Source organism: Schistocerca americana, chromosome 8 (genome assembly GCF_021461395.2).
Source record: "Schistocerca americana isolate TAMUIC-IGC-003095 chromosome 8, iqSchAmer2.1, whole genome shotgun sequence".
Lineage (NCBI taxonomy): Eukaryota > Metazoa > Arthropoda > Insecta > Orthoptera > Acrididae > Schistocerca > Schistocerca americana.
The window spans coordinates 508,667,503-508,689,896 of record NC_060126.1 but is presented as its reverse complement, the minus strand read 5'-3'; the positions used below and the strand labels follow the sequence as shown (position 1 = coordinate 508,689,896).

Here is a 22,394-nt window from a genome sequence, read left to right as displayed (position 1 = left end):
TGCATTTTCAGCTTAAGAGTGACAAACACCTATAACAAAGAGAACGGCACTTATCTGATCAAAGAAAAATAAGCAATCAATTCAAACCAGACAAAGCACGTGAAAAAGGAAGGGTACCCGTATAAATACGGAGCACCTGACGCATAACAATGGCTACCTGGTAAAGCTTAACTGCTAAGCTTACGACTCGAACCAAACTATTGTAGCTGTATCATCATCATTTGACTTAAATTGTGTCTCATATTACAATGGACCAATTTTGTTTTGATGTGGAGGTGCGGCGTAAAATTTTTCTCTCCCCTTGAATTTCGAGTCTCAAATTTCAGGTGCGGCTTAGATTCGGGAAAATTTTTTTTCCTCGATTTAGAGTCTCATTTTTCAGGTGCGGCTTAGATTCGAGTAAATACAGTAGTTACTGATATTATTATACTAATATATATTTAGTTTACTTGCAGGTGTTTTACGGAAATATTTACAATCTTAGTGGCTTGTAAGACTTTCTGGAATTTTATATTTCAAACAAAACAACATGGAAAGAAACGATTGCTTCTCACCACACAGAGGAGACACTGAGTTGCAGACAGGCACAATGAAAAAGAATTCCAGAAATATTTCAGCCTTTGGACAAAGTTGTTCTTCTGAAGCAGAAAAAACACACATATTCACAAACAAGCACAATTCACTCACACTTGGCAAATGTCTCCAGGTGCCAGGATTGAACTATGTGTGAGTTGTGCTTGTGTAAGTTTCCTACTGCTTAAGTGAGACTTCTGAAAGCTGAAATAATCGAAAGCATTCTTTTTCATTATGCCTTCCTACAACTCAACACTTACTCAGTGGTGTGTGTAGCAAATCCATCCTTTCAATATTGTTATTCTATCCTGAACTATCTATTGTTTTATATTTTTTTATTCATATTACCTACAAATTAATGTATTCCAGAATGTTCATGTCATAAAATGCAATCCTGTCAAAATTCTACTGTTATAGTTTTCTAGCCATGATTTTTCTGATTCCAAAAATGTAGGCTAAAACTTTCCTAAAATAACACATTAGTTTATGAAATATCCAAATTATAAAATATCACTTTCAAGAAAATTGTTGGCGAGCTTTGGAATTGCACATTAAAATTTCTGCAACACACAACAGTATCTGCCATTTTGCCATTTTCGAATTATACAGCTTACAGTTAATAAAAATAAATTCATTGCCTAATCTGTTTTCATATTTTTTAAATTTCTGGCATGCTTTAAGCTAATAGCTAAAATGTAATAATTCTGTATTTTCCCATTTTAACATTCCTGTGCTACGCGCATCTTTACACAGACATTCTGCAAAAAGCTATAGTCAGTCAGAGTTTGTAAATGATCCTGTAGTCAGTCATTGCCAACCATTCCATATGCAAACATATGTTAGTCAGTCAGCCCCTGCCACCTGTGAGTTTTGTGAAACCACCCACAGTATATGTAGCTTACTGATGTTTGTCGTAAAATCTATAGCACATTACAAGCAGCTGATCAAAGGTCTAGTAACATTAAATATGAATGAACTGAAAAGTACAATCAAATGTGGTGTGTTGCATGATTATTAACTATTTGAATCACTTAACAATCGTTGGGAGGAAACTGAAAATATTCCATGAGACTTAGGGGGCACCAAATAGTTCATTAACTCTGCAAGGTCACTTCATTTGGTTAGATTTGTAAGTTCAATATTTATTTGATACTATGACATAATGTGAAATATCTGTCAAGGCAGTAAACTGATAACATTCTCATATAACAGATCTTCGCATGTGGCTAAATATCTTAGAATTACACCTAAATGATTGTTTGAGAAACAGCAGCAGATCATCTGTTATAATTGTCCTCTGCATTTGCATTGCTATAGAATACTCTATTTCACTTTTAAATCATTATATTAGCATTGTGTAATGAATGTTGACCATATCCTTAATATTAGTAGAACTTACCAAGTATAGCTTAACACAGATTTATGAGCTAGTCATTGTCATTTCTTTTCCCCTCTATCCAGCATCAGGCTGGGTTAGGACATTTATGATACTTCTTCAATTTCCCCGGTATTTCCAAAATTGTCCTTCTATAACTGTTTTGTTACAGTTCATATTTCTTCTTCTGAAACTGGTCTTAACTGAGCCAATCCATCTTACTGCGTGTCTCCCTCTTGCCCTCATATTTGGCCTCCATCATTCACTCTTATATTCTTCCACTTTCCATTCTCTTTATATGTCCAAACCATTTTAACCTATTCTTCTCAATTCTGTCAATCAGCTTTTATACTCCAATTTTGTTCCCAACATTGTCATTTCTCAGTCTGTCTCTCTTCATTTTCCCTAACATTCTTCTTAAGAATTTAATTTCACTGGCTAAAATTCTGCTCTCTTCCCTTTTTATTATTGGCCAGTTCTCTAATGCATATATGTTAATATGGGTGTGAACTATGTCTTTTACAACACTTCCTTCCCCAGACTAAGCCCTGCTCTGTTTCACACACTGGTACACTGTATTGCTCTGTTGTACTCTTTTGCTAAGCTTTGCCTCCGTTCTTGCAGGCTCCATTATTACATTTCCTTGATATTTAAAGTTATCCAAAATTTCAATATCCTGTTCTTAAATATTAATTTATCCCTTACCTTCTCTGTCTCCCCTGGTTGCCACCATACTCTTGTTTTTCTCCACACTGTGTTTAAATCCATATTTCTTGATTTTTCATTTAAAATGTCTAGTTGTTCTTGCACCTCCTTACTGTCACTTGCCCACAACACAATGTCAAAAGCAGGTAGATCACCTTTATAAATAATGATGGTGACACAACACTTTCTTGTTTCAACTCTGTAATATTCCTAAGCAAATCAGTTCTTTCAACTTGGTCTGGATACAACTGAGCTGTTATGATACATTGCTTAAATAATTTCAAGATGTTTGCTTTCCAATTTCCTCCTCCTTTTATCTGGGGACACTATTGTATGCCTTCATTAAATCAGGAAATGTCACCACCAGATCTTTTCCATGCTCCCAATGTTCTTTCAACTGTCCCATACTAAATATTGAGTCCACTGTTGACCTCCCTTGTCAGAAGCCATAATACTCATCTTCTAACTGATCTTCAATGCTTCAATAGTTACAACATACTTTTCTGTCTCTCTTCTTGAACAATGGAATTATTATTCCCTTTCCTCATTCTTCAGGAACACATTTTTGAGTACATTTGCATCTTTGCAATCTGTATAATCTCTGTAGCCTAGTAGGTCCAGCTGCCTTTACACCTCCACACTTATTTCACCTGTCCCAGGCGCCTTGTAACCTATTTCTCTTCTTCCATGACTATGTCCCCTCACTGTACTTCTGTTACCTTTCCATTACTGTTAATCACATTTAGTAGTTTGTCAAAGTACTCTTTCCATCTTTTCCTTATCTCCTCTGATCGTGTTATTAATTTTTCAATTTCCCCTTTCCCAGTTTTGTGAATGTGCTTTCCTTCCTCTCACTTCTCGTACTTCCATATAGCATCCTTTTACACCACATTAAAATCCTTTTCCAATACTCATTTCAATTCCTCCAAATTTTTCCCTGTTTTCTTCTGCTAACACATTCTTTTTACTTTCCTGGTATTTCTTTTTAATCTCTTCCTTTTCCACATATGACATTCTTCCTTTTCTTCTATTGTTTCCTGCACCTGCTCATTCCACAATGGTGTCTTCTTGTCCACTGCCCTTCCAGACATTCTGTCACAAGTGGTTCTCTGCAGAACTTACAAATGCCTCTTTGAACTTACTCCATTACAAACTAGTGCATAGCAATAACATTAAGGCATGTGAACCTTTCATTGTTATTTACAAAAATTTCATAAAATTTCAAACCAGTCTAAAAAGAAAATTTATCCTAAAATGAGTGTATTCTCTGTTGTGAGTTGGACAGAAAAGCTAATTTTTATGTGACAAAAGAACAGCTCTCTTCTTGATCTAAAATAAAAGCAAATACCAAGGGGAGAAAATAGCCTGAAGGTAACAGGGACAAAGACAGGTTTCCAGCAAAAATAAAGAGTATGAAATTGCTGTAGGGATCAAATAATAATCAGCACATATATGAAATACATGGAAAAACTACACACACCTCTATACACTATGAGCAATTTGTTCAGTAGGTTAAGTGTTAGATTGTAAGTCTACAATGTCATTATCTTTTTCCTCCATGTAATGTGATTTCCTCTGAGGCATTCCAGTGCATGTCTGATAAATGCTTAACTGCTTCATGATTTGGATTCCACATTCAACTACATACCCCCTACCAATCAACTGGCAAATGAGATATCAAGATCAACAAGCGCATTGACAAAGCATGCACAGGAGAATACCTTGGTCTTCAGACCAGCTTTCTGGTTGGTAATGTTTTATAACCATAAAGCGCAAGTTTTCTCACAGTTCTCATAATGTTGTAAAAACAGTTCATATTGAGTATGCTGTTTTCATCGTTTCTTATTTATTTCCAAGCTACTTTCTGAACACGTATTTCATTTTGCTTACAAATGTAAGAATACCGACATAAATGAATAAAGAAAGGAAAGGAAAAAAAGGATCTTTGTTTGACTGATCATGAGTTAATGAATCATAGTGCTAATACTTATAGAAAGGCAGCTGCACATACTTCTGAAGTTTTCGCCGTGCTCCAGGTATAGTGTCTGCAGAATCTTTCAGGATAAATTTCCTTATTCCTAGCATATATTGTTTGACATATTGGTCCCAATCTAGCTCAGAAATGTCCACATCAAATAATGCTTTGTCCTGGGCGTCTTCCATTAATGCCATCAAATTATCACTATGAAATTTCCACTCGTGCAGGGCAAAAAATTCACCAGTCTTAGCAGCCATTTGAAATCGCTTCGAAATCTTCATCATGCTGGAAAATACGAGAATAAAATCATTATATCTAAATTAATTTTATCAAATTATCCACAAAAAGAACTAACTAAAGAGCTAATAAAATTATATTCTATGTAGATAGACTGAAGTGGTGAGTGAAAATTTGTACCAAGGCCGAGAATCGAACTTGGGTCTCTTGCTTGCTAGGTATGTGCGTTAGCCGCCTCAGTGGTTGACACACTTCATGGATTACCCGGGCATGCCTCCCTTCTCAATCCAGATTTTCACTGCCATCCCAGTCAGCTTTAAATTCCACTGTATGAGACCAGTAAAGTCTCTTCATTTGTATAAGTACCTGGACCTGGGTTTGAGGCTGGATACCCCAAATACATTTGATGCTGAGGTACTATTCCAGAACATGGAGAGCCTCGGCAATTCTGTTGTTGTGTAAGGGAGAATTTAAAGTAGAGTGCGCTGGCAGTGAAAATTTGTATCGAAGAGGGAGGCATACCACGGTAATCTGTGCAGTGCAGTTGAACCAACCGTTGTGCCAAGATGGCTCAGTGGCCAATGCACCTACCTAGTATGCTGGAGACTTGAGTTCAATTCCTGGCCTTGATACAAATTTTCACTTGCTGTTTCAATCTGTATAAATAAAATCATATCTGCATGAGACCAGAAATATCTCTGAAACTGTATCATTTCATTTGTAAAACAGTGCTCACTGCATTAAATATTTCTAGTCTTTTCTCACTAGTTACTTTGAAATAATTTGTAATCCTCAGCCTATTACATAAGACATTCATAAAAAGTGTATTGATTAACAATTGATTCATTAACAGGCAAAAACAAGAAAGAAATTCAAGACATTTATTTGCAGCATTTTCAGCTACAGTTGTGAAGGGTGGACCATGGAAAAGCAAGAAAAGGAAAAAATTAAAAGCAACAGAGATGTGGATGTGAATAATCACAAAAACATCCTGGATTGTATGACAATTTAATGAACATATTTTAGAAAGATTTAAAGAGAAAAGGACATCCTTTAATTTGATATATAGAAGACAAATTAAATTAATTAAGACACCTAATTCAACATAACATTTTCATAAAGAAAAGTCTTACAAGGAAAATTGATGGGGAAAAGCAGACATCTGCATTACAGAGTGTTATCTGTTGAATGAACTGCAGCAACAACAGCCAAATATTTGACGATAAAATCAGTCAAGGATGTGTGAGAAAACTGATCACATAACAAAGTGAAACACTGAATAGAGTACATACAGTTCTTTAATAGATGAACCACAATTAATTCCATATAAAATATTGCCAGAAGCAGTAGGGCATACTGTGGTGGCATACATGATAAAATTTTGCTAAACGTAGTTAATTTGTTCAAGGAGCTCTATTATTTTTGGTGCACTTCTTAGTACATTAAATATGGATAGAAACTTTAGTTACCTCTTAAAACTTTGTGTCAGACCAGGGTGTAAATCAAATTTACTTTTGCAAATACTTTTCGTACAAATGGCTCATTTTACAATAGGTCATAAACTGACTCAAAGTTTCAGTCTGCTACCTTTATAATCTCCTGTAGCACCAAACAGAGGTTTATTCATAAATTTATTTTATTTTATTCATAAATTTATTTTTTCATAAATCTATACTATGTTTGTTAATCATTCCAGTGACACACCAGGTTGGAGATATATGTTTGGTAAAACACCATGTCCTGCTGTGTGAATATGCCCACAACTGCCTGCTCCACAGGCCTTTTTTAAGAGACCAAAGGCGTGATAATCAAATGGGGAGAGAGAGGGACGATATGATGGATGCTTAAGTATCTCCCATTTCAGTTGGCGTAAGTTCTGTGTCACGACATTTGTGATATGGGGACATGCATTATCACAAAGTACCAGCGCCCCTTGTTGCAGTTTTCCTGGTTTTTGACAGATATGCTGCCCACACACACCCTTCATTCTCTGATCGAAGTCTACTGTTGTTTGTCCTTCAACAGCCAGGAAAAGAATAACAGCACTCTGGTCTCGTTTGGATGCATTTAGTAATAACATAGCCACAGTTCCTGTTTCCACATTTACTGCATACACGTTTGAAAAACATGACTGCCACACCAATCCCTTGCCTACACATCAATGCTATGTTGTATGCTACGTTGTATATACACTGCAGCAACAGCCTAAAACGGAAACTTTTTCATCACCCCATACATATAAAAAGCAACAGAATGAAATCAGATACAAATATGAAACATAAAGCAGATTTTACGGCATATTCTTACATTGGTTTGGCTCCTTGTAGTCGCAGAACCATGTCGACAACAAAGGCAGGCACAATATGGAAAAGTGCCTCACATATCTTGTGCATCAGCCTGTTTGTTCTGAAGGTAAATCCAGGGTACCACATAACGTGTCGTGTAGGTGATGTGCAGGCGTGTTTCTGTGTCAGCCTTCCAAACTCAGCCCACTGGACAGGGTTCCTCATTCCTGATGTGCAGTTGTAGACTCTGACTGTGTTGGGTCTGTTAACATGGTGAACTGTCAGAACAATAGCTTTCTTAAGGTTTAGCATTTTGACGTTGCAAAACTACATGAGCAGCAGCTGCATCTTACATAGCTTTTCGTATAGAAATTTATATTAACGTTACAATGGTAAATTGTTTCAACTCAGATTCTACTCTTACACTATTTTTAAAAGTATATGTCTCCTAATATAAAAATGATTCCACCTTTGTTGGAGTTCTGTTGAATCCAAATGTAATTCAGCGATTTATTGGTACTACAGAATTGAAGAAAACAACATTTTTAAATTTAATAACATAAGGAAAGCTTGTAAATAAAAATGAAATTTGCTGCCAAACAGAAGGTGATTATAAAGAAAAAACCATTTCTCTTTCACTTATTCTTGATTAAATATTAGTGTAGTTTGATGTTTGTTTTTATTTATTTATTTATTTATTTTCAAATTCCACAGATCCACGGCACAAGAGTATCGCTAGGATGTAGAACATGTTGCACTCAGTAATACTCTGCCAATTTATTTTTCTCAATATTAATCCATAGATCACCAATGATTTTTTAAAAAAGAAATTACTATTCAGAATAGAAAGCAATTTTCATTCTCAGAGAGCAAATTAAATCTGCCTGCTTGATATGTATCCATCATGGAATAACAAATGTTAACAGCTGTGTTCAGGACTACAGTTTTCTCAGCAGTTACACTATTAAATTCAACACAGGAAGTAATGGAGACAGTTTATCTTTTTCATAAGTGATATTTATACCAGTAGACCTTCAAGTCCCAGGAATCTGTTTTTCCCCATAGCCAAATGGGATTATAAACCTTTTTGCTTTTGTGTTATTGGTTCTCTTTCTCCTACTTTCTGTGCCCACATACTTGCTTTAACCTGTTGACCACATTTTTCCTCCTGGATGCTTTACTGTATTTTGTTCTAATCTTGTTTTCCTTGCACCTGCTACACCAGTATTCCACCAAACCTCCCCACAAATGATCGCCTGTGCTATTTTTATTTATCATGGTTTGTCTGAACCTTATTTCACAGTATCATTCATTATTAACCTTTCTTTCCAAACCTCATATTGCAGATCTTTGTTTATGTTGCCCAAGTGATCGTGCAACAATGTCCATGTATAAATGCATGTATATGCTACTATTATTTCTTTTTTAGATACTGAAAACTAAACAGATAATAACTTGTTCACTCTGCTCTACTAAACAGTGATAAATAAAGTTAGAGTAACACATTTTACCTACTTCTTCAAACATTTTGCTGTGTCATTCATAACTTCTGGACCTGTATGTAACTTATTTATGATTTGAAATTTTTCTGTTTATTTTGCAAAAGTTTTATTCACAATTTGGGATTCTTACTACGGTACTCATAAGTTTAACATTTCTCGGAGTACCTGTATGTCGCTGTGTGCCAAGCGACAGCGATCAATGTGTTGACAACGTAGTCGACAGGTATGAGGTCCATGATAAGTGTCTGGTCACATATGATGCTGCGAATGGTGCCGCGTCCTATCTCCATCATGATTCCTGTGATGCCACAGACATTGTCAACCCATCCAGGGAAAGGTTCACGCCACGCTGCTGTAACTGTTAGGACAATGTATATCATTATTATTGATACTCCTGATTGGCATTTTTGGTACTTACAGTGAACGTTTTTTTACTGCAAAATTTGACTGTAGGAATTATAAACAAAAAATTCATTCCATTGTAATACTGTGTTTGTGACACGTGTGTTAATTGTGCATAAAATACATACATTTTGTTATAAACTACCTATTTAGCTACAAATTTAGGCTGTAGAATTGCCACTGTTTAAATACCAGTCCAATTTAATTACAAACATTTCAAAAAATGCTGTTTGGCATTTGTTACCAAATCTGATTTTTGTTCACTTCATAGGAAAAAGAACACTTTAATACATTCAAAAATTTTGCAGGTTTGCTTACCAACAACTATATTAATCAAATGAAATGGGCAAATTGGATTATACAATATTGTAGGAACTTGTGTCAAATAGTGAGTGGTAGTAAACATCATTAAAATAAACTGTTAGGTGCTTATAAATAACTTCCCTTACATTATAGCACAATTCATACACATATCATTGTGTAACATTCTCATAACTTCATTTTGGGGTGAGTTCCCTCCTTGAAACTCCTTTGGGTCCTCCGAAATTGAGTTCATTTGGGACCACAGTCCACTTTAGAACTATTGCAGATGAGATTGTATTACCCTCTTAAATGTATTACATTTAAATAGTTATTCCCCTACCAATAGTTATTTCCTACCAATAGTTATTTCCTACTCTCCTGGCAGTACAACGAGAATCATCCATGTTTTTTTCCCCCTTTTTACTATCCTGAATTCATGATTAATTAGAAATAATGTTTAAATAAACTAGTATAGTAAGAAGTATGTTCAGTTCTCCAAATGTTAGATACTAATATAGATGTATGACATACACTCCTCTATTTCCACAATGTGGAGAGGATGATGCTATCCACTCTTTAAAATATGTTTGTTTCAAAAACAATCACCCAATTTTATCCAAAAATTTGTTACTTATTAATATATCATTCTACTCACAATCAAAAGGAGTTCCCTTCTATTTAATGCTGTGAGGACAAAACAACTGAAAGTTGAAAGTACTTTTCTATAAAAGTTATCATAACACTACTGCAAAACTCTGCAGTTATTGTTATCCATCAATTGTTATGACCTCCACTGAAACACACATTAAGCCTGAGTTTCAGACAGCAATTTCTTTTCACTCATTCACTCACTGATTCACACTTTGTGTTCCTTAGATGTAGCTTTGAGAAGTATACGAAAAATAAGTTTTGATTAGTGCTAATCTATGCACATTGGTAATTATGAGAATTATTTCTCGATTAATTTTCACAGAGAGAAACAGAATTGAGGCAAATATACACGCTAAAAAATTGGGTTAGCTCACAAACTTTTATTCTAGCAGGTCATATAATCATAATTTCCCCAAGGACAGACAACTGTTTCTGAAAGTTGTACGATCAGAAAACCATGAATTTTGCATATCATTTACATTGGTTGAAATTTTGAAACAGATCTTAGTATTCTGGGCACAATATCTGAAATATATAGTCGATACTGTTTGTAGCAACACCACTTTTAATGATTCAGTAGCTATAACAACGAAAGCTAACAGTTCCATCAAAATTGTTTCCATCTAAACTGGTTAGTACAACATCATATAAACGATATCATACCATATAAAACAACATATTTATTGAATTTTTGAAGAAATATATCAGCTTTAACATCCAATGTTTAGTTTTGTTTCATACATATTTGGGGATTACTAACAACTATGTAACACTTATTTTCAAACTCATGTTTTCTGTACATTGTTGGTTTCATATCAGTATGTGTATTAAACAGTTCATGCCAGACGTTGCAAAAAAAGAGTAAAGCAATTAATATTGAAGAAAAGTCACAGATAATATCATGATTAGAAAATGGGGTCAACAAATGTCAGCATCACGAATGAATTGAGTCTCACATTCAACAATTGCAGTAGCTACCAGAAAGATCGGGGGAGGCGCACATTGGCACGGCGCGTCACGGACAGTAGTTGCCGCAAGTAAAGTCCCGCCCACCAGAGGGCAAGCAAGAATTCGGCCGCATCCTCTGCCGGCGGAACAACAACTCAGGCAGCATAGGCTGTGCCCAGCCAGTTCACATTGGGCATGCCTAGCAGACAGTTCCCGGTCTACACTAGGTGAAGTGCGATGGAATCGTGAATCGTGTTGCTACTGTCTGAGAGTCCTAGGTTGGCGCCCATGGAGGAGCTCTGCGGGGCTGTGTTCTCCCATCGATGTGGTCCGGTAAGCCATCAGGAAAAACGTCAACGCCTCCTCTGCAGGAAATTCGTGCATATACTTTTTCATCTGCATCTTAAATCTGAGCCTCCCATGATCTTTCTGGTGGCTACTGCAACAATGTCTACAATTTTGAAGGACAGATAGAAAATACAGTACCTTTTTGAACACAATTCTTTAAAAATCAAGTGGGTGAGATCATCTGAGTACAACTATACTGAAGAAGCTTTACTTACATGGTTTAAGTGGCAAAGGTCAAATAATATGCCAATCAATGGACCTATCCTGCACGCAAAAAACAATGAATCTGTGCACCTACGGGCAATTCCGATCATCAATTGTTCTTCGTCTAGGATACATTTCTGAGCTCACTATGATTTTATCACTGGGAAAATTCATGGTAAAATGGCCAGTGTCCCTGACAACACAACAGACAAGTGGCTATCTAAGAAGTAGCCGCTTACAAGCCAGATTATATATTCATTGCAGGGAACTTGGTTTATTTTACAATATGAATCCCAGGTAAGATGCTGAAATATGAAGGTGAACAATGTTTTGGCATGAAAATACCTAAGAGGAGAATCACAGTTATGGTTGCTGCAAATATCACAGTATCTTGTAAAGAAGAGCTTCCGGTGATTGGAAATCCAAGAAAACTTAGAGGTTTTAAAAATAGTCACTCCTCACCTACAGTTTTTGAAACAATGCAAAATCTTGGATGACATCTGACATTTCTGAAAAGTGGCTGCGTAACTCAGACTGGCAGCTGAAACCAAAGAAACGAAAAAGTTCTCGTTGTTGATAACTGCCCCACATACCCAGTAGTTGACAATGTGCATTGCATAAAGCTTGTGTTTTTATCCCCATATGTCACTTATGTTCAATAACACAAGGACTACAGAGTTATAAAACTCAAACTGGTGTACAGAAAACGGCAAGTGATGACCAAGTTACAAAAACAACAATCTCACCGTGTACATCCCAGCAAGTGAAGAAGAAATTGTAGCTGTCATCCACAGCAAACATGTGACTGGCATACAAGACAATGAGCAAGAAGAACAGTTTGTTGTGCCATCACTTAATGAAGATCTCAGTGCAATGAAAATTTTACAAAACTTTCTTATTTTCAGAAAACTGGTTAATACAAACGATAATAATGAAGCATTAAAATGAATGTGTCATCAAATGCATATGTACATGTCAAACACAAAAAGCAAACAGAGGTAAATGATTACTTTAAATAACAGAATATATTGTAGTTTGTGTTATTGTATTGCATTTTGAAGTTAATGCAACTGGCTAAAAAACTAAAGAACGCCGTCTTCCCCGTGGTTATAGGAAACTAGAAAATTGTTCGAAAAGGTTTCTCTTTTCTTTCTCCAAACTACAGAACTGCAATAACAGTGTATTTATTAGCAATGCTTTGTGGTTATATGTGCTGGATATTTTCAATGTGTTAGGTATGGCACATCACGACTGTATAGAATACTGTCTTTTCATTTTGGTACTTTTGATTAATTTTTGTAATACAGTAACTGGAATGAAGTTGTGTCACAGATGCAATCATTTGCCCTGCTCTAGAGGAAGCCTCTCAGCATGCAAGAACTGCGCATCCACAGCAGGTGGGTTTACTGGTAGTTGGGAGCTCCCGTGTCGGGCACATAGTAACACCCCTTACGAGATATGGCTGCCAAGGAGGAGAAGAAATCCAGTGTGCACTTTTATGTGCACACCGAGAGGCTTCACTCTGCACGTGGAACAAGTGCTTCCAGATGCCACGTAGACCACAGGGTGCAGCCAGCTGCTAGTGGTGGCTCACGTTTGTACTAACAATGTGTGTCGCTTTGGATCATAAGAGGTTCTCTCTGGTTTCAGGTGAAGTATAAATGTCTCTCAATTAGGAAAATTGTGAGGTCATCCGCATGAATGCAAAAAGAAATCTGTTAAATTCTTATTACAGAATAAATCACACAAATCTAAAGGCTGTCAGTTCGACTTAATGCCTGGGAATTGCAACTAGGAACAACTTAAGTTGAAATGATAACACAGTTAATGTTGTGGGGAAGGCAAACCAAAAACTATATTTTATTGTTAGAACACTTAGAAGATGCAACAGATCTATTAAAGAGACTGCCTACACCTTATTTGTTCATCCTCTGCTGGAGTATTGTTGCACTAAGGGGATCCCCACCAAATAGGACTGATGGAAGATATTGAAAAAGTTCAAAGAAGGGCAGTATGATAAACCAGTTGGGATGGCAATCATTAAGACAGGTGTATCTCGTTGCAGCCAGATTTTCTTACAAAATGTGTCACCAACTTTCTCCTCTTACTGTGAAGAAATTTTATCGTCACCTGCCTACTTAGGAAGAAGTGATAACCATAACAAAATACGAGAAATCAGAGCTCGTACAGAAAGATTTAAGCGTTCATTTTTCCCACACACTGTTAGAGACTGGAACTGGAATGACGTCTTAATTATTGGATAACGTGGAAAATTAACAGGCTAGTAAAAATACTATCCCCTTCTGCTTGAATGAAACATGGAATGTCCCTCATGTCAGGAGTGCAGACCGCAGGACGAAGACTGCTCAACGGAACAATTCGAGCTCTCTGGACAGAATACTCACCTCCCCTTTAAAAGAGCACACTGGTCACGTCAGAGCTCTGTACTCGGTGTAGAACTGGTACCACGTGGTCAAGTGACCCTCCACCACCAGCGAGGCAGTCACTCGATGTGGATGTGCCAGTCAGTTTTACAGAACCAGTGCAGTAAGGCGGGTTGACCGGAGATGTGACACAATAACAGGGAAGAGCTGTCTCATTTCGATGTGCCCACGACCACATCACAATTTAAGTTGCCCGATTTGTTGACATATCGACACAGGCTACATACTTGTACAACTAATGCTGTACCATTCGCAACAATATAACATAGTGTAAGAACAGTGGTTCCAAAAAAATCATAACAGAGGGGGGCCAGAGATGAGTGGCACACCTTACCGATGACAGTCAGGTCTGACAGTAGCAGCTGCAGGTTCACCTCAACCACTTTCCAAGTGAACTGTGAGGGCAACTGAATGAAACAAACATTTGTAACTGTGTACCTCGTAAAGAGGCCCCTGCTCACGGCAGCACGTCTTCGGTGGGTCTGACAACACAGAAACCGGGGAACAGCTCACTGGAGGCATGTAGTTTGGTCTAATGAGCCACAATTTTGCCTCTTTTCAAACAATGCGAGGCACCGACGGCTCTATGAGGGGTTTAATCCACAGTGTGTGGAGAGGAAGTCCCGTGAAGTTCTGGGGCCAGTTTTTGTGCCTCGAGTGCACTCATTTAAATTTTCGTGAACATCAATCACAATGTTTTTCAAACAGCTTCAGTGACCAAATGCTGCCCACTTTACTACATCTTTGTATGAGCATAGTGACTCTATACATTCCTGGTTGATGAAAAATTCAGGCATCTTATCAGACCTTGACTGGTACGCTTAATGTCACAGAAAATGTTTGGAATTGTTCGAAATAGCAGGTGAGACTTAGCAACCAACATCCTTACAATTTGGTGTTTCTATGGGATTTAATCGCCAATCAGTGGCTTCAGTTGGATATGGATTTATGGCTACATTCAAACATTTTTTAAATGACTTTTCCCAAGAAAGTAACTATGTTTCACTCAACTCAAAAAACAAACAAGTGGATTTCAAAAGATGCAAAAGAATACTAACATGGGTTATTTCAAAAGCAAAAAAACTAGAAAATGACAAAATATTGTGTAATTCCAAGAATAAAACTAAAACAACCTTGCAAATAGTAAGAAAAGAAATGGGCACCAAGCCAGTTAATCACAGTAATGTCGAGATGATTATGAACAAAAATAAACTAACTGACCCCAAACATGTGGCTAGTGCCTTCAATCATTATTGCTCTAATTCAGCAAAGCAGTTAATAAACACACACCTTGACAAACAACCAGCCAGTCACTCAGATCAAAAATTCATCCAAACACATTATTCATGTATCCAGCAACACCTGAGGAACAGTCAAGAGCCCTAAAAGAATTACTTAATAAAAATTCAGTGGGTGTTGATGAGATACCAGATGCTATTATCAAAGTCAACACAACATTTATTGTGAAACCACTAACAGACAAAGTAAATTCATCTTTTGAGAGCGGTGTGTTTCCAAATAATCTAAAAACTGCAAAAGTAACACCTTTGCATTAGAATGGTGCAAAAAGTGATATTGCTAATTATAGGCTGTTTCAGTATTGTCAGGCTTCAGCAAAATTATGGAAACAATATTCCTTAGAAGATTAACAGTTTTCTTAAATAAAGAGTGGCTGATAAGTGACTCCCAATATGGGTTCAGAGCTGGAAAGTCAACTCAGACAGCAAATTTTGTTGTCTTAAATGAAGTATTAAAAGCAGTGGATGATATGTAACATGTATCTGGGATATTCCTGGATCTAAGTAAGGCCTTCGATGTTACTGATCATGGCATTCTCTTGCATAAATTTAATTATGGAATTAGAGGCCTGTCTGAAAGGTGGCTCCAGACATACCTCCGTTATCGTCTGCAGATTACAGAAATAAAACACAAAAATTTTCTAGTTTTTACAATCATGAGGAGAAAATCAAGTATGGAGCCAACAAGGGTCAGTTCTGTGATCTGTACTATTTCTGCTGTATATAAATGACTTGGCTAGTAAAATACATGATGGAACCACTGCACCTAAACAATTTAAATAAGAGACTGAGTTTACCAGCATATGCTGTTAGTATCCTCATCCAGAATACAAGCTGCTCATCAGTGCTGACAATGTACCATTGTAGTATGCAGTTGCTACCTATGTATGGAATAATTTTTAGGAGAATTCCACAGATTCTATAAAAGCATTGAAAATTCAGAAAAAGATTATCAGAGTGATAAAAAAAGCTAAATGCAAGGATTCCTGTAGACCCCTTTTCAAAACTCTCAAAATACTGCCACTGCCTTGCTAGTATATATATGATATACTAATTTTCACAAAAGGGAGCATCTTAAAAAAGAAAAATATCTTCAGACACAATTATGATACACACACATATGAAACTAGTGAAAAGATGAACCCACACATGAACATACAAACTTAGGCAAAAGAGGAGTGTATCATACTGGAGCTATGTGATATAACCATTTGCCTTCTTATCTAAAATGCATACCAACATTAAATGCATTTAAAATAAAGTTAAAACAGTTTTTGTTTGACCACTGCTTCTATTCTTTGTCTGAATTTATGGAGCATCATAATAAGTAAATCTCATTTACCAAATTTTTTAATAATTATCAATTCATAATATAGTTTATGTTGTGCTTATAATGTGATCTCACTTAACAACTGCCATTATCACACGTAGAAGCAATGTAGTAAACCAACCTTCATTATTATGCATTTTGATTCTGTCAACAATGTAGTCAAAATGACTACTGTATTGTGAATTAACTAGGTTTACCACTGTTCTATATCACATGTACAAACGATGTACTAAAATGATTCTTGGACAAATGAACATCAACAAAACACACACACCTCATGACAGACTCTAATTCACAGGTCACTTTTCGTTTGTATGTGTGCATTATAGAGGAACATTGACAATTCATCATAGCATTTGTTTAAAGCATAATACTACTTAAATGATGCCATCAATGATTCCAGAAGTCACAACCTATGTGTATTTTGTGCAGCAGGGCAATTTGCTGGAACCAATATTTTTTTTTTATTTTTTTTATTATTTTTTTTTTTTTCATGGGGCGTGTACACCTGTAAACTTGCTTATCAGTGATTTTTTGCATCCCAAACCATACCAAAGCAGTGTGGCAGAGAATCTACCAAAACACATTCATTCTTTCTTTGTTTCAATTCTGTGACACTTAGAAGTTCTTAATGCAGTTCATTTTGATGCAGGAAAATGATTTATTTCATGCCACATTTTTCACCTATACTGAGCACCGCATTTGAAAATTATTCGAAAATCTCAAAAATGTAGCAAGAAATGAAATTATAATCACTGGAACATGAAGAGGGACACCAAGACCAGCGTCCCCAACCAAAGGATGAATCACTTCTATCACTGTCAACAGTCCTCAGTCCATGAAAAATATCAGGGAGCTTGGGTGTTTAACCCGAGACACTGAAAGATAATTTGGTGCTCAAGAAATTTATGCTCTCCTTCTCCCAGACTTCTCAGCTTAATACTCATAATGAAACACCTTGCCACTGCCAGAATTTGTACCAGCCATATCTGGATGGAATGCCACTACATCTGGGATTATGAAATAGTTGGTTGATCTGCTAGTCAGGCTGATCTGCTAGTCAGTGTCATATAGTTCACATGGTTCTAGGTCAGGTGAATAAGATGCATGGTGTAACACTACAACACCGTACTTTGCTAGAAACCTCTTAACAGGCAATGAGGTATGAGCTGGTGCATCGTCTTGATACAGAACTCATGACTTGTGCTTCCATACTTTGGGTCATTTTTTCTTATTTACTCATGGATTTAAGCAAGAACCTCATGGTTGTAATGTTGATTAATAGTTTGACCTCCAGGAACCCTACGAAGATACACAGTTCCATGAATATCGGGGGGGAGAGAGGGAAACGATCAACACCAATTTCAATCTTGCTGTGCTCATTCGAGCTTTTTTTGCTTGCAGTGGAGTTGGATCCTTCCAGTGCATGGATTGGCATTTAGTGTCTCGATCAGACGTGAAAAATCAAGAATGGTCACCATGTTATCACTATTTCCAAGAAATCAGTATCATTTTCAATGGTATTAAAAGTGTGAGTACAAACATCTTCACAAGCTTTTTTTTCTTCAATTGTGAGAATTTTCACCCCTAGTTTTGCACACACTTTTCTCATGTTAAATTGGTTATGCAAAATTTATCTCATGGGGTCTTTATCAAGTCTTTATCAATTCCTATAGTTTCAGCAATTGAAAACTCAACCAATCGACAGATCAAATCATATTACCTGCTTTTTCGATATTCCCACCTGTTTTTGATGTTGAAGAGTTTCCAGGGTGTGTGTCATCTCTAACATCTTTTCGGCCATCTTGAAAATGCTTGAACTACTCAAAAACTTGCATACATGATAAAAAGTCTACACAATACATTTCTTTTAGTAACAGATAGATTTCAGTAGCAGTTTTTTTTCCAAGTTTCATGTGAAACTTTGTGATAATTTTTTGCTCTGTTGTTATACTCATCATTTTTCTGGCAAAACGAAATAACAGCTCTGAAACAAATGAAGACTATGGCCACACTGATTTGTCTTTAGACATCTTCACAGCTATCGGTTGTTCATCTTTGGTGCATGCATACTTACCCCGTGACAGCATCAGTCCTGTTATTTTATGTCCACACATCTTAAACTTCTAATCAGTTTTATTAGATTATCAGATAAACCTTTTCTAATCACAATTTCCCACAGCATGAGTCTATCCAGGCTGTAAATGCCTTTTCAAAATCATTGAAGGTGATGCAAGTTTCCAAACTGAATTTTCTTCTTTTCTCAATCACTATGAAAATGACATTTGCTGTAGAGCAGTCCCATCTAAATCCCACCTGTTCCTCGGTAATGATATTGTTTGGTATGCCCCTGAGTCTATTGTTGATTATTCTGGACTATATTTTACAGACACTGTTCAGTAAACTACTGCCTCTATACTTTTCACGTTTGCTCTCATCACCTTACTCATAAATAGGGATTATTTCACTTTTAGCCTGTTCCCTGGTATTCTTCCTTGTCTCCAGCACATATTCAGCAAATGCATGAGGCTGACATGTAAGGGGCTTCTGCCATATTTCCAGCACTCTGTGTTAATCCCATATATTCCTGGTGCTTTTCTGTTTCTTAAATCTTTGACCTTGCCAATAAGGGCTTTGAGCATGCCCATAACCTCCTCAAGAGAGATGTCGTCTAACCTCCGAGGTTCATCTACATATATATCTTTTTTCTGATATTTATGCCAACAATTTCCATACTAGGGGTGCCAAGGTAATTCATCAATCAGAGTTAGTTAGCTAGTTAGTTAGTTACATGTTCCATAAATCATCTGAACAATTCTTTTATCAAAATAATGTGGAACGAGTCAGTTTATAGGATATGTAAACATAATTAGTGTTAACATTAGTGAACACATTTTTTGTCCTATTCATGTAACTACATTCAGATGCAATTTTTTAACCCTGTATTTTTGGCTCTAAACCTTATTCTACATAAAATTAGGTTCATAGCTGTACATTATATGTTAGATTTGGAAAATACAAGGTGTACATAAAGTCCAGGAACACTTTCAATTATTGACTGCGCAAGAACCAAATATACGTCATTTTGAAGAGAAACCCTGAAACTGTCTTTTTTTTTTCCATGTATACCAAGACAGCACAGATTCGTAATGTGCCGATAGTCAGCGCTAGTCGCAAACATGGTGACTTCAGGTGTGGAGCGAGCTTATTGTGTGTTGGAGTTTGACAAAAACAAGTGTGCTTCAGCTATTCAACAGATGTTTAGAACCAAGTATGGTTAGAGGCCACCAACAAGGAAGGCCATTTACCATTGGCACAACAAATTCGTTATAACGGGTTGCTTGCGCCCAGCAAAGAGAGGTGGACATCCCAGTGTGAGTGAAGTGAATGTGGAGCACATATGAGAGAATCCAAAGTAATCACTGCGTTGTGCATCCCGTGAACTTGAAATGCCTCAAATGCAATCGACTCTCCATTCATCCTTCAGCAGGATGGGGCTCCATCCCATTTTCATCATGAAGTTAGTGGGTACCTAAACAAGGAGCTGCCACATCACTGGATAGGCCGTGCTACAGAAGGGGACAGCTGTTTCACGAAATGGCCTCCCTGATCACCGGATCTCACTCTGTGTGACTTAAGTCTGTGAGGACACATTAAAGATGTGGTGTATGTACTGCCTCTACCACGTGATGTAGCAAAGCTCTGGGAGAGAATAAGGAAAGCAACTTCCACAGTTGACGATGATGTGGTGGGACGAGTGTGGCAAGAATTTGATTACTGTATTGATGTCTGCAGAGTCACTCATGGTTCGCGTATTGAATGCTTGAAAAAAAAAAAAAAATCAGTTTCTCTTCAAAATTATGACTTCTGTACAATGTTTAGTACTTGTGCAATAAATAATTGAAAGTGTTCCCGGACACTGTGTACACTATTTCAGTAATTAGAAATTACGTGTTTTATATTTCAGAAAGGAAATTTCAGACAATTAAGTAATTTTAGTGCATTTTTTGTTGTGCTAATAGTTTGTGTGCGAAAAAAGTGGGTTATAACATTATTTACACATTAAAATCAGAGATTGTAAGACACCTCCATTTGATGGTGATGTTGCCTTCTATTCTGTTACATTGATGTCTAGTGGGAATCAACCTGTATGCCTTAAACCATCAGACATTGGCAGTACTCTACGTACGACATTTTGTACCAGCCATCGGACTCAAGCAATGTCACTGCACCTAGTAAGATATGTGTTTTGGGCACTTTACTGCTTAGGCACATCCATGGGTTAGCTTTTTTTTAATGAGTGAGTATCACAAAAATGGGGTGACATTTAACTTTTTTTGTTGTCTAAATAATGATTTTTCCTCGGTATATGAATGAAGCTAATAAGAGTCAACTGTGATGGGTAGTTTTAGTGTCCTGACTAATGTTTTCTATACAAGGCACCATACCAGGGGGTGTGAGGGATGCGCTGCACATGTGTGCCAGGTGCAGAAGGGTGTTGAAGGCTGGGTGCACCATTCCTAACTAAGCTAATTATTAATTCATGATCACAGCTACTACATTGCTAATTTTACCTTATATATAAGCATGGGCCACAGATTCATTTCACACGAGAAAGATTTGTGAGTACTTGTTTAATAGGGCCTCCCTTTGTAAGTTGAATTGAAATTAGTGATGCTGTCAAGAATTTTCTATTAATAATGCCCAGAAAGTAGATTTTGTGTAAATAATTTTGTTATTTCTAAAAATGAATGGCTAATTACATGTTTAGGTTGTATGTGTGATAAATTTTTGAACACTAGTGCTAGATTAGCAACTCAACCTAATTGCAATATCAACTGGGGGGGGGGGGGGGGGGGGGGGCAAGTTAGTGCTTGCACCTCGGTGACAGATAGGCTTGGGTTGCCTCTGTTCATTCTACTGATTGGATAATAATTTAAAAAATCCAATTTGACAGTGTCTTTTAGAGCTTAACTAGCATCCTGGCCTTCCCAACAGACAGACATATTAATTCAGTATCAGTTTAAAGAAACCGAGAACAGATACTGTATACTGGCTAATAGAAAGTGTAGCTTGGAGTGTAGCGAAATTAAGTCAGATTATGCCAAGGGAAATGAGAAACTAAAAGTAGTAGCTGAGTTTTGCTGTACAGACAGCAAAAAAAGCAACAATGAGTGAAGCTGGGGGGAAGTAAAATGTAGATGAGCAATAACACGAAAAAGATAAATCCCGAACATCTATTACAAATTTAAGTGTTTGGAAGTCTTTTCTGAAGCAGTTTCTCAGGAGTGTAGGCTTTTATGGAAGTGACACATGACAATAAGCAGTAGATCAATAAAATAGAAGAAATGAGTTGGTACAGAAGAATACTAAAGATCAGATGGGCGTATCCACTAATGAATGAGGAAGCACTGAATCAAACTGGGGAGAGAAGCGTTTGACTAAAAGAAGGGATCAAATGACAGGACACATCCTGAGGCATCAAGAAGTATAGGATATAAAACTTGTAGAGAGATAGCAAGCATTTGCTACAGGAAACAAGTTCATATGGATGTTGGTTGTAGCAGTCATGAAGAATCTAGAAGCTTGTATAGAATACGCTAGCACACAGAATATGTAATGAAACTGGATATCATATCAGACTTGTTCTAATGATGAACACAATCAACCTCTTTAATGAAGACTGTGATGCATTAACAAGTCATATTTGGGAGGTGAGTGTGCAGTTTCTGAATACTGTAAGATTACCCTACTTACATGTGGTACTCTGCTATTGTTATTTATCCACACATCGATCATTCATTTAATGCC

The 22,394-nt window shown here is 36.8% G+C and overlaps 1 protein-coding gene across 2 annotated transcripts in view; it reads right to left on the bottom strand.

The window, feature by feature from the left end:
- Positions 1-22,394, bottom strand: part of LOC124544898 (putative fatty acyl-CoA reductase CG5065) — a 386,147-nt gene that overhangs the window by 9,591 nt on the left and 354,162 nt on the right. For both annotated transcript variants that reach the window (XM_047123629.1, XM_047123630.1), the window contains exons 6-8: positions 8,821-9,013; positions 7,176-7,415; positions 4,665-4,916 (exon numbers count right to left, since the gene is read on the bottom strand). In XM_047123629.1, the coding sequence (XP_046979585.1) occupies positions 4,665-4,916; positions 7,176-7,415; positions 8,821-9,013 (685 nt within the window). The remainder of the gene's footprint in view (positions 1-4,664; positions 4,917-7,175; positions 7,416-8,820; positions 9,014-22,394) is intronic.